This window comes from Heterocephalus glaber, unplaced genomic scaffold (genome assembly GCF_053883595.1).
Source record: "Heterocephalus glaber isolate CG9 unplaced genomic scaffold, H.glaber_assembly_v1.0 deba00001594, whole genome shotgun sequence".
NCBI classification, from domain to species: Eukaryota; Metazoa; Chordata; class Mammalia; order Rodentia; family Bathyergidae; genus Heterocephalus; species Heterocephalus glaber.
Genome location: NW_028258369.1, coordinates 17,867,499 through 17,885,820, shown reverse-complemented (window position 1 = coordinate 17,885,820; position 18,322 = coordinate 17,867,499). Strand labels below are relative to the sequence as shown.

The 18,322-nt window shown below is 40.4% G+C and overlaps 1 protein-coding gene across 1 annotated transcript in view; it reads left to right on the top strand.

Annotated features, from left to right (window-relative positions):
• Positions 1–13,766, top strand: part of Prps2 (phosphoribosyl pyrophosphate synthetase 2) — a 32,596-nt gene extending 18,830 nt beyond the window's left edge. The window contains exons 5-7 of the mRNA XM_004871010.4: positions 8,801–8,974; positions 9,861–10,020; positions 11,700–13,766. Coding sequence (XP_004871067.1) covers positions 8,801–8,974; positions 9,861–10,020; positions 11,700–11,792 — 427 coding nt within the window. The 3' untranslated portion in view covers positions 11,793–13,766. The remainder of the gene's footprint in view (positions 1–8,800; positions 8,975–9,860; positions 10,021–11,699) is intronic.
• The last annotated feature ends 4,556 nt before the right edge of the window (positions 13,767–18,322 follow it).

Genomic DNA, 18,322 nt, shown 5'->3' with positions numbered 1-18,322 from the left:
ATATCCCCCTATTTCTTACACCTAAGTGGTAATGTGCTATGCACATTGCTTTCTTGCACTTTTTAAAAACCCTGTTTGCTATATTTTAGTGATAATTCCATGGATGTGTAGCAGGTGTGCCTGAATGCTTTTTACGCTGAGTAACACTCCCGTGTATGCAGAGATTGTAATTCCTACGATTAGTCCCCTGTTGTGCACTTGTAAGTACTACAGTTCATACAATCCCATGGTGATATACTGCCTTGCCATTTTGCACAAATGTACAAGTGGGACACGTGCCTAGAAGTGGAATTGCCAAATCAGAGGCACAAGCTGGTTTAGTTTTGATAGACAGTGCCAAAAGCTAGTCCCTCAAAAAGAATAGACAAGGTGACAGTCCATCAAGTATGGATGCTCACACTGTGGATTAGCAGACTGTTTTGCTTGTCAGGCTAGGTAAGTGACCTGATGCATCGTCCTGTGAACTTAGGTTGCCGTGGGGAAGGGAAAATGCTCCTTCTGGTATTGTGAATTTCCACGAGTGGCCTAGTCCCACTTTTTGCCTATTACTCTTATTAGCTGGAGGCCTTTCCTAAGATTGTCAAGAATTCTGCATCAAAGGGCAATCACAGCTCCTGTGTGTTGCAAATATTCTCCCCCAGTTTCTCATTTCTTCCTGCTTTTTATAGTTTTATTCTCTGTAGGACTTTTCAAACCTTTTTATATAGTCATATTTTTCTTCAGATATGGCTTCAGTGTTTATGAAGCACTCATCTTAAAATTTTTCTTAAATGAGTTGTGTATACTTGAGTTTCCCTTTTTTTCTTTTAATGCTCCAATTTTTCTTCCATCTGCAATTTATTTTTGCATGAAGAGTGAAATTAGAATTCAACTCTTCCTTCCCCCAACCCTACTAGTTATGTGCTTGTTCCAAAACTGTTTATTAAATAACCCACTTTTTCCCTATGGTTTTGAAACAGAGTCTTTTTTTTTTTTTTTTTTGGTACCGGGGATCGAACTCGGGTCCTTGTGCCTGTGCAGTGGTGGCGAAACCACTGAGCCAAATCCCTGGCCCCCTGAAACAAAGTCTTCTTATACCCTAAGTTCTCCTGCCTGTTTGCTAACCCCCACTTTCAAAACATGCGGAGTAGCCTGGCCAGGTAAAGGGCCATGTTTGAAGTGCTGTTTGGTTCAGAGCCAGTCAAAGCAAACTCACTTAGCCACCCTGCCATGCTGGGAAGGGCCACGTTTGGAGCATACATTTCAGAACCCTTGCCAAGTCCTTCCCTTTTTGGCCTGCCTCATTTTCTGGAATGGGCTCTTCTCCAAATGACTTGTCACCTCCCAACAGCCTTAAAAGTAATGTGGGACCCATCACTTGGCATTATCTGTGTCTTCTTAGCTTAATGCAAAAAAGTCCTATTTCGCCAGAGAAAAGATATGTATCTATCTGACAAATCAGAGCTTGTTTTTTTATATTTTCAGTTATTTTTACATGTACATGTTTGCAGTGCATGTTTATATTAACCTTACGGAGTAGGTATATGTATTTAACATATCTTGATTCTTTTTATTCCCCTTCTCCTCCCCATCTATCTCCCTCCCTCCATGTCTAGATCCCCCTTCCCCGTTTTCATTATTATTGTTATAAGTTTTTTAAGTTCATGTTTGTGACATATAATGAGTACGTTCATTGTGGGTACTTAGTATATGTACCGTACCGTGACACTTCTTAAATCTTTTTATATCCCTTTCCCCTCCCTCCTTCCCCTATCCTTGGTCCCCTTCCTATTTGCAGAAGATCTATCTTTCTACTTCATTCTATCAATCTTTTATCTTGCTCTTTATTTGTACTCTGGATCACTGAAATGAAAGAAACCATCCTGTATTTGAGCTTATGTGTCTCATTTATCTCACTTATCATTATGTTTTCAGGGTGTGTCCATTTTACTACAAAGGTCTCAAATTTAACCTTCTTTACAGCCAAGTAATGCTCCATTGTGTATAGATACCACATTTTCTTTATCCGTTCTTCTATTGATGGACATATAGGCCACTTGCAAAATGTAGCTATTGTGAGTCGTGCTGCTATAAACGTGGGTATGCATGAATCGCTGTAACATGATGTCTTTAGCTCTTTGGGGAAGGTACCTAGAAGGGGGCTAGCTGGGTCAAATGGAATTTGTACTTTTAGTTTTTTGAGAAATCTCCATAGTGATTTCCATAATGGTTGTACTAATTTCCATGTTTTAGAAAGACCTTTGAGGTTTGACTCTTTGCAGGTAAAACTTAAGATTGCCACAGGAGGGCACTCTTGGGTAATCTATGAAGCTTGACTGAGTTGTCAGCCATGAAAAAGTAACCCAAGAAAGAAGCACCCACCTCTGTTGAGATAGTGAATAGCTACCCACAAGTGGCCTGGCAAGTGGGCAAAAGTAAACAATTCAGATTTCACCTTTTTTTTTTCTGGTTATATAATCTTTGGGCATGCTCTATAAAAGATTTGAAAAGTTAGAAGAAAATTTTATCTACCTTGTATCTCTACCAGTAATACCACTAGGAGTAATTTGGTGTACCCGTAGCTGTCTCTCCATGGAGTCCTCCCACACATCCACGTACACACAGAGGAAAGAACGTAAATATGTGAAATAGGCATCCAGAAAAAAATCAAAATCAGAGAGACAGTGAGAGAGAGAGGTATTATTTTTTAGATCTCTCTGCCTGAGATTTCAGTGTGATATATTGTCTTGACATTACTTTTTAGGAATATGCATTTTGTCTCTATTATATACATGAAAAGGAGGAATTACCTGTAGACTTCTCAGGAAGTGATATATTCTAGCAACCCAGGGGGCTTTCTGCAGAGATCTCCCCCTTCATCCTCTGCCTCCAACATCGCCCTTGGGTACCTGATGTGGCTACAGCCCTTCATCTAGGTCAGATGTCCCAGGTCCCCCACTCCCAAGAACCACACAGCTCATCTTCTTTCCCACTCAACCTCAATGCCTTCCCAGCCGTGTGTCACAGGAGAGTGGAGACAAGAGGATCCTGGCAGAGAGGAGAAAGCAGGTTGAGCATGGAATTTGTGGGCTTGGCGCATCAGCCACAAACGGCTGTGGTACCTACCCAGTACCACACTCCCTACCAAATAAACAGATAGACAAAACGTAACACATATGTCCATTTTGTGTAAGGTGTCCTTGGGAAAACCTGTCTCAGTTCTGAGAAGTGAGCTTCCCTTAATTAGAGTTTCAGTGGCTTGTCTCTCCTTAAATGGGCATATGAATAGTAGTATATATTTGAAGAGGATTATGGGGCAAAATCTGTGTCTGGCTCCAAATCACATTTTTTTCTCTCAGTTTTAAAATCTTTAAGTAAGGAAACTACTGGTAAATAGAATTTATTTTTTTTTATTCCTTTACCTTCAAATTTCCCTTTAATTCCTTTTTTTATTACTTTTATTGGTGCATTTTAGGTATATAGTGGTAGATAGACAACTTGAGAAATAAAGGATGTCTGCTCGGGCCACTGTCATTTTGGTTCTTGCCTGGAGGATGATTTTTTAAAGGGAGAAGTAATAACACAATATTCTGCTTCCAAAGACATTTGAAAATCTAAAATTGGTGTCATGACTAATTCTTTTTATTTCACTGGAAAGTTTGTTCTCTTTGCTGTTGCACAGTTACTGACATTTGAATTTAAATATCTTATTGCCTTAAAGCTGTTACCTAGTGTAGTATTTGTTTCTTTTCCACAGATTAGGTATTATTGTGGTTTTATATAATCAACATTTATTCAGAGTTTTCCACATATTGATCAATATTTTTGCTTGCCTTTCTTCCCCACATCTCAATGTAGCTACCATTTTGCTTTTGCTGAAATTGCAGTCTTAAATTGTATGTTAGAAATGGATTTTTCACTTGTATAGTTTGACGGAAAATATCTTTATGTTGAAAAAAGGCAGTTTCCTACCCTGACTTCCATGGTGGGAGTTAAGAATGTGGCTCTCAGTGTGATAGCTATTCCTTTCCAGGTGACCTGGCTGTATCCTTTGCCTTTTTTAGGATTACCTGATCCTCTGAAGTTTTATTACAATTCCTTAGAGAGTTCATTGGATCAAAGGATTGATGTCTTCCATTACTTCCGGAAAGTTCTTAGTCATTATCTCTTTGAGTATTGTCTCTTCTTTTTTCTTTTCTCCCCTGTCTAGAGCTCCAGCTACTCCTGGTACCTTGTCACTCTGCTGTTCATGTCGCTTAGCTTCTTTTTCAGGTTTTCCGTTTCTCTTTTGTCTCTTGGGCTGCATTCTGAGCAATTTCATGTCCATCTTCACTCATTCCCTCTAGGGATATTTTCAATCTATTGCCTGTTCTGTTTTTTAATTTCAATAAAATTTAAATATATTCTCCATTTTTCAAAAATACTTTAGAGTTCTTTCTCAAGGCTTGATTGGGCATTCTTTATCATCCTTTTGTTCTTATCCAAGCTTCAGTTTTGTTTCTTTGAAACATAAGACAATCACTTTACATTCCACTTCATCTTAATTGCAGTCCCCTTTGCGCTTATGATTTGGTTACTGTCGCTTCTGGTGGCTCTCAGTCTTGGTGCCTTGTTTCCTTGGATGTTCTATGACTCTTCTGTGAATCCCTCATTTTTCTCAGAATTTTGTCATTATAATCCTTTGGAGAAGACTTGCACTTATTGGCACTGGCTTCCTTGGAGAAATACCCCAGGTAGTCACTCTCATGTCAACTATCTACTTGATAGTTTCTGTCATGCACATAATGGATACATGGACAAGCAGCCCTCAGGAGAGTGAGATATGGTTGTGAGCTCTCTGGAAAGAACTCACCCTCTCCACTCAGTGTCGGGTTCCTGACCCACCTAGGCAGCACATTCACTATTCATTCCTTGTCACTCTGAAGGAAGAAGCCCAGTGTCCCTGTGTTACACAAGGCTTTCCTTACAGATCCTGAGTCTCCCCTGGGCCCTTGTGCTCACATCTCCTGTGCCCCTGCTGGCAAAACAGGGGCTCAGGATTGCAAGGGCTCCTCCCCACCCCTCAGAGCAAGCCTCGGGTACTTGCCAGCTTCTCAGAATAATCTGTTTCTGCATCATCTGCAACTGCTCCTTTCTACTCCTTTTCCAGATCTGTGTGTTTTAAAGCTCGTCCCCTTGTTGCAGGGTCATCTAGCATTGCGGTTGTTCCCATTGGGAAGGATAACCAGGCTGCCTAGTCTGCCTGAGTACCAAAATGTACCGCCCAGATGCCATCTGGAAATGGAGAGGTGTCTATAGGGAATAAAGGTGGTGCCCTTCAGCCTCATTTTCACATCTTTCTCTTGAGATAGCAAACATCCTTACTATCTCTAAGGTAAAGAGCATTAAGGCTTGAAAGAGGTTGCTGCCTTTTTTGAGCAAATTGAAAAGAGAGTAGTTTGAAGCTGCTAAAATACTAGCTGAATATGTTCTCTGTAGAGCTGTGGGTGTTCCAACAATTCCACTCCCGGGTGTGTGCCCAAAAGACTCATAGAAAAGGATGCAGGTGCCTGTGTACCAATGTTCTAGCCACACAATTCACCAGAGCCAAATGGCAGAAACCACCTCAGTGTTCATCAGCAGATGGATGGATAAACAAAATGTGTACATCCATGCGATGGGATGTTACTGAACTTGTGATATGTGCTATGGCATAGATGAACCTTGTAAACATTCTACCAAGAAAGAGGCAGGCAGTCAAAGAACTAGGACTGGAAATCCCATTTGACCCCGCTATTCCACTGCTGGGGATCTTCCCCAAAGAATTAAAAGAATCCTACCACAGTGATATATGTGCACCCATGTTCATAGCAGCACAGTTTGTAATAGCTAAAACTTGGAAACAGCCCAAATGCCCATCAACGGGAGACTGGATAAAGAAAATGTGGTTTTTTAATAAAATGGAGTACTACTCAGCCATAAAACATGAGAAATTAGAGACATTTATAGCTAAGTGGATGCACATTGAGGCGATACTCTTAAGTGAAATAAATAGGACACACATGTGTAAATACCGAATAATTTCTCTGGTGTGAGAAACTGAAAGTGTAAATAAGGACTAAAATGTATAATAGGTAATGTGAAATAGGAAGAAAGGGGCAAAGTGGAAGGAAGTGGGAGGGCTAGGGGAAAGGATAGAAGGGAATGGGATTAATATGAGAAAATGGAAAAATAGGAACAAAATTTTTGTAAATAGGGAGGGCTGGAGGGGTTGAAGGGAGGGCTGGGCAAGGGTGAAAAACAAGAACCAAGAGAAACTATGTAAAGATGCAAATTTCCAATGATGAATGTCATTATATTGTATACCTAAAATGTACCAATGATTAGAATGAATAATGGATAATGTAAAATAGGAAGAAAAGGTCCAAAGGGGCAGGGGTAGTGGGAGGCACAGGGGAAAGGAAAGAAGGGAAAGGAAAAAATGCTGAGAAATGGAAAAAATGGAAATAAAGTCTTTGTAAATAGGGAAGGGTGGAGGGCCTTGAAGGGAGGGCTAGGAATGGGGAAAAAATAAGAACCAAGGTGCATTATGTAGGGGTACAATTCCCACTGAGAAATGTAATTGTGTTGTATACCTACAATGTACCAATAAAAGAATTTAATACAAAAAAAATAAAAAAGAAAGAGGCAGGCAGAAAAAAGCCACATATAGTCCAGTTCCACTTACAGGAAAAGTCCAGACTAGGGAAATCCGTAGCAACAGAAAGATGAGCACTTGTCATGACCCGGGAAGAGAGGACATGGGGAGTGACTGCTCCATGGCTGTGGGGTTTCCTTTTGGTGTAATGAAATGCTCTGGAAGTAGGGAGAGGAGAAGTTGTGTATCATTGTGAATATACTCAATCTCATTGAGTTGTATCCTTTAAAACGGTTAAAAAGATAAATTCCATATTATAAATATTTTTCCCCAATTGTAAAAGCTATTGGCTATGTTGAGAGTCCTCAGAAATAGGGAAGGGTAGCCTGAAGTATTTAGTCCCCTTCATGCTTCCCTCTCAGCCCCAGAAATTGAGTCCTCTCAGAATTGCACACTCTGACTTGGTGTGGTGGCTCACACCTGTAATCCCAGCAGTCTGGGAGGCTGAGTCAGGAGGACTGCAAGTTCAAGCCCCGGTCTGAACAACTTAGCAACTTAGTGAAACTCTATCTCCAAATAAAGAATTTAATAAAGGGCTGGGAGTGTAGCTCAGTGCACAGGCCCTGAGTTCAATCCCCAGTGCCACCCACACACAAAAATATATAAATAGAAAGAAAGGAGAGAAAAAAGAATTGCCTGCTCTGTCCTGGATCTGAGCCCACAGGGCACTCTTTCTTTGGTTGCCCTCTAAGGACAACACAAGGAAGAGGACTGCTGCTTTGAAAACGGTGTCCGGAGCTTACATCCCCCATGCACTGTCTCCTAAATTGGGGTGTGTGCATATTGATCCTGCAAATATTTTTCACCTGAATTACAAAATGACTATTATTTTGAAAACTGGGATAGGAAAATCTCAATGTCACATTATGTCTCTGACATTGTTTTTGAAATAAATTTCATCATTTAAATCTACTCTTCCCTGTAAAATCCAAAATGCCCTGGCCTCACCAACCCCGTGGTCTGCCCACCTTCTTCTCTGAGCCAGTGACCTTCTAGCAGTTGCCTCAGATGGACAGGGAGCTGGCCTTCCAGTTCAGTCTCCTTAGGCCTCCAGTGCAACAAAACCCACTGTCACAAGCCTACGCAGTCATGGATGAGCCAACCAGGACGTTTGTTCCCACTGTTGGCTCTACAAACCGAGCAAACGGTACTTCCTGTATAACTTGTTTTAAGCTGTGCCTGTGATTTAAAAGATATGTCCCCAAATACTAACAAATGGAATATCAATTTCATCCAGGAGTCCAGGTGCCCTGCTGTTCGTTACCGGGTGCCACAAAAGCAGTCTGTCACTGTCGCATATCTCTTCCTGGATTGCTTCACCGTTCTCCAGATCATGCCTGGCTTAAAAAGTGACACTGATTTTTTTTCATTAAATGTGATCATTGGCTGTGTTCCTCAAAAAAGGTTTAAAAACAGATTCTATTTTTTACTTCAATTTTTTTATTTCTACCTTTATTATTTTTTAATTAATTTTATTGGTACATTTTAGGTGTACAATATAATGACATTCATCATTGGAGATGTGCACCTTTACACACTCTCTTGGTTCTTATTTTTCCCCCTTCCCCCGCCCTCCCTTCAACCCCTCCATCCCTCCCTATTTACAAAGACTTTGTTTCCATTTTTTATTTTCTCATATTAATTCCATTCCCCTCTTTCCTTTCCCCTACCCTTCCCACTTCCCCTTCCCCTTTGCCCCTTTTCTTCCTATTTCACATTATCTACTATACCTTTTGATCCTTATTTCCACTTACAGTTTCTCACAGCAGAGGAACTATTAGATATTTACACGTGTGTGTCCTGTTTATTTTTATGAGTACATGTTTGCAGTGCTGAGTGATTCCCTTCCTCCTGGGGAGCTGGTGCATGTAAATAACACAGCTTAACTCTTTTTTTCATCCCCTCTCTTCTCCCTCTATCTCTTCGTCCCCTTCCTCTTTGCAAAAGATCTATCTCTCTGTTTCCTAATATCCAGCTTTTATTTTTTTCATTAATTGTTTGTGCTGTGGGTTTCTCAAATAAGAGAAATCATACACGTTATGGTCTCAAGGTGCATCCATTTTCCTACAAATTACTCAAATTTATCTTTTAAAAAAAAGACTCTTAAATGGACTGTATTAAGGTGTCCACTGTATCTTCATGCAGGGTCACATCCATTGCAGACAGGCTGAATGTGGAGTTTGCTTTGATTCACAAAGAGAGGAAGAAGGCAAATGAAGTGGACCGGATGGTGCTGGTGGGCGACGTGAAGGGTCGCGTGGCCATCCTTGTGGATGACATGGCCGACACATGTGGCACCATCTGCTTCGCTGCCGATAAGTACGTGGGACAGTTCAGGAAAGCATGAAGACATCTCAAGAAAGAAAGAAAGATCAGTGCTTTAAAAATTGGGCCTAGTTTTCCTAATTATTAGTGATTGTTTGATACTGTGCTATTAGACCAAAGGAAATTTGAGGAACCTTTGTTTTTATTGTTCTTTTCCTGGTAGAAATAAAAACATGGGCCTTTTTATTTTCCATGTGGAAATTTCGGTATCTTTTAAAAGGGGAAAGAGAAGGTGCTTTCCTGGAAACTACACACAGAAGGAAAGAGTTTTTCAGGCTGTGGCACACTCGGAATGTGGCCAGTCCAAGTTGAGATGCACTGAACTATGTCACCAATAATGTTTTGTATTAATTACACGTCAAAATGGTGATATTTTGGCTAGCTTACTTTCAAGCAGTGGTTCTCAGCTCAGGCAGTTTTTCTTCCTGGGTGACTTGTGGCAATGTGTAGAGACATCTTTGGTTGTTACATCTAAGGGGAGGGGGGCCGGGGATTTAGCTCAGTGGTTCTGCCGCCTGCCTCGAAAGTGCAAGGTCCCGAGTTCGATCCCTGGTACCAAAACAACAACAACAAAAAAAAATCTAAGGGGAGGGGAATGTTGCTAGTGGGTGGAGGCCAAGATGCTGCTAAATTTTCTTGTAATACACTGGATAGCCTTCATGACCAAAAATTACTCAGGCCCAAATGCTAATGCTGATAATCCCTGATTTAATGGCATACTGTGTTTTGCTAACATACCTAGTCTTGGCTAATAAATATGTGGGAAATTTGTCCCATCTTTTCGTTTGTGGAACTCACTATTTGCTATTAACATTGACATTAGGAGAAAGTATTTCAAGGACATTAGCATACACTGACTTTTGTGTCTTCTGTTTTATAGGCTACTCTCAGTTGGAGCCACCAAAGTTTATGCTATCCTTACCCATGGTATCTTCTCTGGGCCAGCAATTTCCAGAATAAATAATGCTGCCTTTGAGGCTGTTGTTGTGACAAACACAATTCCGCAAGAGGACAAAATGAAGCACTGCACCAAGATTCAGGTAAGATGCATTCCACAGGCAGAAGCAAGCAGCCAGCCACCTGCTTCAGATCCCTCAAAATAGCAGCCAGCCTTCCGCAGGCGAAAGGCACTGCAGCTTCTGCTCCCCAGCAGGATCTCAGTGGCACCAGATCCTGAAAAAGGCCAAGTTAGCAGAGATCAAAGTACGCTATTTAGAAATAGCAAATGAATAAAACCACAAAAGAAAAATGATACAAAACAGGCTGTGCTCAAGTTAAACAAAATTAGCATATAAACCAAGAGTTCCACCACTAGGTCTGTACCCTCAAAATTTGGAAATATGTTCAAACTAAAATTTGCACATGAATGATCATAGCAGCACTGTTCACAGTAGCCGAAAGGCAGAAACATCCAATGTCCATCAGATGAATAGACAACCAAAGAGGGGCCCGTCACTGCAGTGGAATATTATTCAGAAAAATGTGTAGAGACAGAAAGTAAAATAGTGATTACGAGGAGCTGGAGGAGGGAAGAATGAGGAGTTAGCATTTAATGGGTACAATTTATTGGGGATGATGACAACAATTCGGAAATAGATAATGGTGATGTTTATGCAACATTGGAAATGTAATTAGTGCCACTGAATTATATACTTAAAAATGGTTAAAATGGCCAATTTTATGTGATACACACACACACACACACATATGTGTGTGTGTGTTTATATTTTTAACACAGTTTTAGAAACAAGGGGGGTGATACAAAGGAGTGGGCTATGTGAAGATCTTCAGAGCTCCACTCCTTCATAGCTCTCCTGACTGGATGCCACAGGCCACCACAGAGCTGTTGGCAGTCATTTGACACCAGCTGGCCTAAAGCCACTCAAAAAGGTTTGCATCTCCATTTGGCCTCTGTTTCAGTGAACCTTGGCAGTCATTTCAGCCTTCAAAGCCTTGGTTCCCATCAGCGGAGCATGAAGGTGGGTCACAGTGATCCACTTCTTGCTTTCTAATTCTTCAGAGAGAAAGAGATCATTGGGCAGAAAGAGATAAGTTTGGAAACGATCAAAATGGTGGTCTCTTATATTTTCATGCATGATTAGCAGTAGTTTTGGAGTTTAGTAAACACTGGCCCAGGCCAAATGCAGCCCACCATCTATCTGTTTTTGTAAATAAAGTTTTATTGGCACCCAGCCACACCCAGATATTTGTGTGTTGCCTGTATGGTTGCTTTCATGCTACAGCAATGGAATTGAGTGTGTGTAGCAGAAACTCTCACGACTACAAAGTCAAAAGTAGTCCTAGACCTTTACAGAAAAGTAGTTTGCTGACCTCAGGGTTAGACCATCACAGTTGTCCTCGGAAATGACCCAGTCACTGCCTTTTCTGAAACCCAGATAGAAGAACCTTCCACTAATGATTAAGATTAATTTAAAAGCAACAAATGTCCTAAGAAAAGGATGTCTCAGGTTAACAGCAGCCCTGAAAAGCTTTGAGTAGCCACTCTGCGAATCTTGCTTCTGGGAGCCCATATGGGTTTGGTTCAGCAGGCTGTGATTTGAAAATAGACCCCTTAAGCTATCTATCTTCCCAAAAGAAGCGGATGTGGGAGTTTAACAGTCACACATAGCGTGTGCTGGCTGTCATTTCTAGGCTTTCTGGCTTTTCAGTTTTTAAAGAAATATAACTCCTCCCTTTCTGTTTTCTTGTTTGCATTCAGGTGATTGACATCTCAATGATCCTGGCCGAGGCCATCCGGAGAACCCACAATGGGGAATCCGTGTCTTACCTGTTCAGCCATGTCCCACTGTAAACGCGAATGGGAAGTGACAAGTGATGTCCCACTTGTTTGAATCTCTGCTTTTTTAGTGGTAGGACTCAGCAATGATAAGATAATCGCTGGCAAAAGCATCAGATATTTGTTCACTCTGAGATTCAGTGTTTCCCCTTCTGAACCTCAAGCATGTAAGGGGCCGGGGATTTAGCTCAGTGGTTCTGGTGCCTGCCTCACAAGCACAAGGACCCGAGTTCAATCCCTGGCACCAAAAAAAAAAAAAAAAAAGAATGTTTCCAGCTTATTGGGGGATGGTGGTGGTTATTTGGTTTTTAGTGGACTGTCTTAAATGAGAAATGTTTTTATTGTCTTGACTTTTTTTGATTGGTGATCTTGCCTTTGTTCTTTTAGTACATCTCTGAGGCAACAGCACTCTAATATAAAATTCCATTCTGGAAACTCATATTTTGTATATTTTGAGGTTGCCAAAGGTAACTTCAGATTAAGCCTTCTGTGTAAATATATAACCATAATGCCTATGGATATTTGGGTAAAAACCCCATATAACCCTTTACTTTGGAGTGAATCTTAGAAAAATTATGACACGATGAATTTTGAATTTTTCTTTTTTCTTCTTTTACTTAATGCTAACTGGGTTTCAGTTAAACTAATGTAGTTATTGTGCTTCATCTGAACCAAATTTCACTTAGCTTAAAATGGCCATTGACATGTTCATTTTGGGGAAAACATAACTATCGCTTACTTGAAGCGCCATTTTCCAAAACTCCAAAATTATGTTCAGCAATTCTCTGACTTAGAAACCACATTGAGATGTAGTCTCTAAACTCAGTGTCATGTTGGTGCTTTCCTCTGGCCATCCCAGAAACACCTCAGGCCCTGCCACCTTGTTCTTTCCATCATATTTTTAGCTAAAGCTTTTACTTGCGATTGTTTCCAATGACTTCACCTTGTGGACTTCCAACAAAATAAGGACTCCTCCAAATCCCCTCAAATTTACTAGCTAATCATTATTTTGCTTTTGATAGAAAAGGTGAATTTTTATGAGTGCCACCAAATACATATTTAAGCATTATTTCATGAACTTTGATTCAGTGTTCTTTTAGTTTTCATAATGGAAAGCTGTAGGTTTCTAGCAACTGTTTATCTTAACTAAAGCTATTACAAACAAAATGTGAGTAGGAGAGTCCTATGAAAAAGTAAACAAAAAGTTGATTCATTAATGGCTCAAAGTGATCCTGAAGGGGAAATTCACCTAGGATTGTATTCATCATAAGATGGCCTCTTAGAATTTGGTCCTCCTAAGTGAAGTGCCTCACTGCCTCTAGTAAACATGTAACAATTTTATTTCTCGGAATTTCTATGCTTGGATGAAATGAAGACATAGTTGTATTAGATGCATTATGACTAAAGCCAGTTAATTTAAAAGTAATCATTTTCTCAAGATACCTGATTTTTAAAAAAACTGCTTTACTGTTCTCTGAATTAACTGATGGTTTCTATTATTATTTAGCTCCACTTTTGTATTTTAAAGTATAGCTGAATACATTTATGAACTAATTACTGTCCTCAGCTTTACACAGTAGAAATGCAGACTATAACTGCCTTGATTCTTTCAATTCAACAAAGATGATGAAGACTGCCAAGCAAATCTTAAGCTTTCTTGTTCCTTGCTGTTCATGGTGTGGAAACTTAAGTGAGACCACCAGAGAGTCCTGTCCAGCTACACTGAATGGGGTGTATACTTGGTATATATCTAGTGGAAGGGGGGAGCCGGAGAAACACAAATATACCAGAGTTGCTTAGCCTCCAACTTAAATTATATTAGTCAACCTGTAGATGTTTCTATGATGATAACTTTCCTTTGTTAGATATGATGCCAACTAGATTCAACAATACTGTTTATCATTTGCAATGCTTGTATTGGTTTAGAATATAGGATTTTAAGATCCTCCGATGCTGTACTAAAACATCTCAATTAAACCGTACAAACTACTTTCTTTTATAGTTTGCATTATCATTTTGGAGTAATGTATTTTGATGGAGTCATGTGTTGCAGTACCTGAATATGTGTTCTACTTTACGATTATAGCCCAATTTATAACATTAAAGAAAAGCTAGTTCATTGAACTCAGCTTGTCTCCATTTTGAAGGTTTTCCTTCATGAAGGACTTCTAGCAATCTTCCTTCCCCAAGGCACAACAGCTATACCACATAAGGCAACCAGGGTGATAATTCTAGGTGTTTCCTTTAAAATTAAAAGATTACATGTTGAAGGAGTAATGTTCAGTATCCTTTTACTTAAGTGTAGACCAGAAGGTTGTTCACGTGGTTCCATTTCAGAAGCACAGAGAAGGATTCCTGACCCCACAGAAGATTTACCCGTTCAGAGATGCTTTTAATTACTCTAGTGGGGACCAAATGTTCTCCCTGTGACACTAAGTTTTAAAGTACGGATAATGCCAAGAGTGGCAATATAATGTCCTAAAGTCACTATGAAGTAAAAAGAATGACAGCCAGGCCTGTCTGAGGAAAAAAGAAAATATCATATAATGCACTAGAAAGGAAGAGGAAGGTGAAGGAGAGGTGGAAGCCAGTCTCATCTCGGAGGTGTTTCACTTCCTGTGGCATCCACTGACCCTCAAGGATAAGGCCAAGTAGAAAAGAGAAAGATGAAGTAATGAGTGTTTCAGATCATTCAGTCACACTGGGAAGATCAGAAAGGACTTCGAGAAAGCACCACTGTTCCAGATGTAGAATTTTCTAGAACCTGATGGCAGTGTTCCAGCATGGACCAAAGTAGAGCAACACAGGGTGTTTGGTACATGCTGTGTTTGAGAAAGAATAGAACAATTCAGATGGGAAGTGGGGCTGACACGTGCTGCCAGGCTCTTCCTCAGAACTGCACACAGAAAGAAGTCAACGGAATCTGTCCGCTTCACTACCCACTACTGATGCATGTCCCTGTACCCCAGAAACACATTCCTCCACCCTTCTGCTGCCCTTGCTTTCCAACCCTTGCTTCAGGATGATTTGCCTCGTGTAGTGTTGAGCTCTACTTTCTCTTCTGAAAAAACAGAAAGGTCATGAACACAGATGCCACTGTCACAGGACACCTAGGTTCAGCCACTCAGGTTCCTTTGCTTGCTGCTGGTCATATCAAAGGAGGCCACTTACTTTGGGAAAAAACAAAAAAAGATTTAGTCAAAGCTTATTCCAGGGAGACAGAGGGGCTCATTTGCCTTAAATCACCACCTCACCATGGACAAAGCTATTACATAATATGGTAGGGTCTTTTATAGCAAGGAACAGTAGTAGTTGAGAATACAGTGAGACAATACATATGTTCAGACTTGTTTCGTCCCCTCCTGGACCCAAAACCCTCCCTCCCTTGCCTAAGGAAATAAAATTGGACTAGACCTTCTGGTACCAGCATCTGCATATTCTGTCCTTTCCTCTGGTCTCTGGAGGGGTGGAGGGGGGCTTATGCCCTGGGCCTGAGGAAGTTTGGAGAATCTACTTGTCTCTAAAGAGGAAAAATCTAACTTTTAAAATTCTATTTCATTGGGCCGGGGATTTAGCTCAGTGGTTCTGGAGCCTGCCTCGCAAGCGCAAGGTCCCAAGTTCGATTCCCGGTACCAAAAAAAAAAAATTCTATTTCGTGCAGTGCAGGTTACAACTCCCCCCTGAGGTAACACATCATCTGGCTGTCTGTCTTGAATTAGCTAGAGCACAAGCAAAGGGATGCTGAATGCTTGAGGCTAAAAAGGTATCACTAAAAATTGTAAGGTCAAATACAAAAGAAAGCCAGTCAGGAGACACCTAATAGTTACACCTGCTGTAAGGGCTTTTTGCTTTAGTCAATCAGTCCATGTCATCAAACACTTCTTGCCAAATTTGAGCAATATCAGAAAACTGGCTCTGGCTCTTCAGCTCGGTTTATTTAAAGTCCATTGTCAAGTCTAATCTCATTTTGTAGTCAGTATCCTAAAATATTATGACTTTGACAAATACTAGTCACAAAACTCATAAGCAAATGGAAAACAAGCTAGTAAGAGCAAAGAGAATCCAGTCTGTACAGTAGACTTGAACTAAGAAATGTAATGACCAAGTTAAAACCAGTACAGTATTTCTGTGAGACAAGGTTAGTTTTGTCAGAAAGTATATCAAGCAAATACTTAAAGTCTCTTTTTCTTGTAAACCAATGTGAATTACCAATTGGAAGAAAACACATAAGTTATTAATGTCAAGACCAAGAATTACAGCTTGGTAACACCTTTAAGATTTCTTAGGTATGCACATACAGAACTGCAAAAACTTTGAATACAATGTGCAAGAGCTAATGTCTATTTAACCAACTAACACTGTCAGACCCCTGCCCAGGCAGGAGAGAAAAAACTTCCCAGGCAATGCAGTTACACATCCTGCAGGGTGCAAAAGATCACAGGAACCCAAGGCCAGGGTTCCAGATAAACAGCCCTCCCCATGAAGCAACACCTGTGGGTCCAGACACCCCTGGAGACCACCAGACTTCCTCCGCCCCAGAACAAAAGACTTTCTCCACTCCAGGGCAAAAACTTCCACTCCTCCTGGCACTACCCCTCCCCTACCCAAACTCCCCTATAAAGTTTCCCCTCGCCCAAACCCGCAGGGTCAACAGCTTTGTCACCCTTGACTAGCCTGCACCCAGGCTGGAAATAATACCTTGCTTGTTGCTTCATTTTTGTCTGGTCTTGTCTTGGTCGTGCTTCGGTTTACCCTAACACATTTTCCAGTAAGACTGTCTCTTATCAAATAATAGGAATGTGGCTTTTGTCAGTGATATGACTATAAGCAATACATGTATGTTAACAGTTCTGAAGACAATCTTATTTTATTTTTTGAATATTTGTTTCACTCGTGTAGACTAAAATGCATTTTGATTTCTGCTTTCCTGATTACCGGGTGCTCTCATTTTTAAATTAATCTGGTACCATCTCAATGATATAGAAACATAAGCACACAGATAAACAAATAATACACACATGGATGCCAACACACACAAAGCAAAGACATAGCTTTATCATTTACCAGCTTTTGACAAGCTTACACTTTAGGCACCATTCTCCTTTTTATAGTCCTAAGCAACACTTGATCCTAAATTTGCAAGTCTGAAGGCAGGAATCCTGGTTGTAGCAAGATGAAAAATATAAACCTCATAGGAGATCACTTGGTTGATTAATCTGAGTTTGAATTTCTTGGAGCTTTTTTTCTCCTCCTGCCTTTTGGCATTAGTTCATTTTAAAAGCTTTTGCCCCAGGTTTTAAGACATTTCCCATTGGACTAAAATTTAGATATAGCTGGTCAGAGGTTTACACATCTGATCCTGGCTCTCTGCTCTGGGCCTTTAGTATAGAAAAAAGAAACCAGTTTAGGAAGACTACTACCCACTGAGAAAAACACAAAAGCAAGTCATCTTTAGTCAAATTTATTCATCTTACTAGTTGGGTAGGTAAAATGACAGTGTTAGCAGGGTACTGGGATACTATTCTCTTCCCAGAGGTCCCTTCTAGACTCTTATTGTCCTGAACAAGGAATTGGACAGGAAATAAAGTATTGAAATTTTACATTTATTAAAGGTATCAATGGTAAGAAAAGAAGAGAGAACTTCTTTGAAAAGAAGTACTATGTAGAGTATGGGCAATTAAAGTAGGAAAGGAAATACACTCTGTGTGCAGAGAAGGACACTGAGAAAGAGAAAAAGAAGGTAGTGACCATAAGGCCACTGGTCATTGTCATTTGTTCCCCCATTCTGACATGAGATCCAGGCCATCCTATCAAAAATCTGCTTGATCTTGTGCCAGAACAACTGAAGATAGCATTCTCTCTCTGATTGGTACCAGATGCAGGGCTCAGAAGCTGTTCTGCACAGGTTCTGAACAGGTTACACCCACTTGTCCAGCCACTTTGCCATGCCCTAATCTTCTGCCTCAGCAGGAGACAAAAAATTGCCAACAAACAGAACTTTTGACAAATATTTTGAAACACAACCAGTTTACAATGAATCAAGGACTATTAGCCAAAAGGAGAGGAACCACAGTAAGAAACTCAACATTAGACAAGTAGCTGCATGGTCAGTGGCACAGAAGGCTCTTGCATGTACTTGTCACTAACCCAAAAAAGGGCACAGAAAGCAGCTGTGGATGTTATTCTGGCCAAAGTTAATCCAAAAAAATTTCTTAAGGGCATTTACATGAAATCAGAATGCATCTTCATTTATATAGTTTATGTTGTAATACAATAAATCACCTTTTTTAAAGTCACGGGTGACTATAACTTCTGTAGGGAGCTATAAAGTAGCACAAACACTTTTATTCCTGAGCAAATCACAGCAGATCTCGAAACACACACCAGTGTCTGTAGCCACTTAAAGTCTCTTAATCCAAACTTTCCTGTCAAACAAACAATTCAAGAACCTTGAACTCTAGATTGTCTCCCAAGCCTCAGTATGCCTTAATGCTCCAAGTGGCTTACATAAAGGAAAGACAAGGCATAGTGTCTCTGTAAGATGG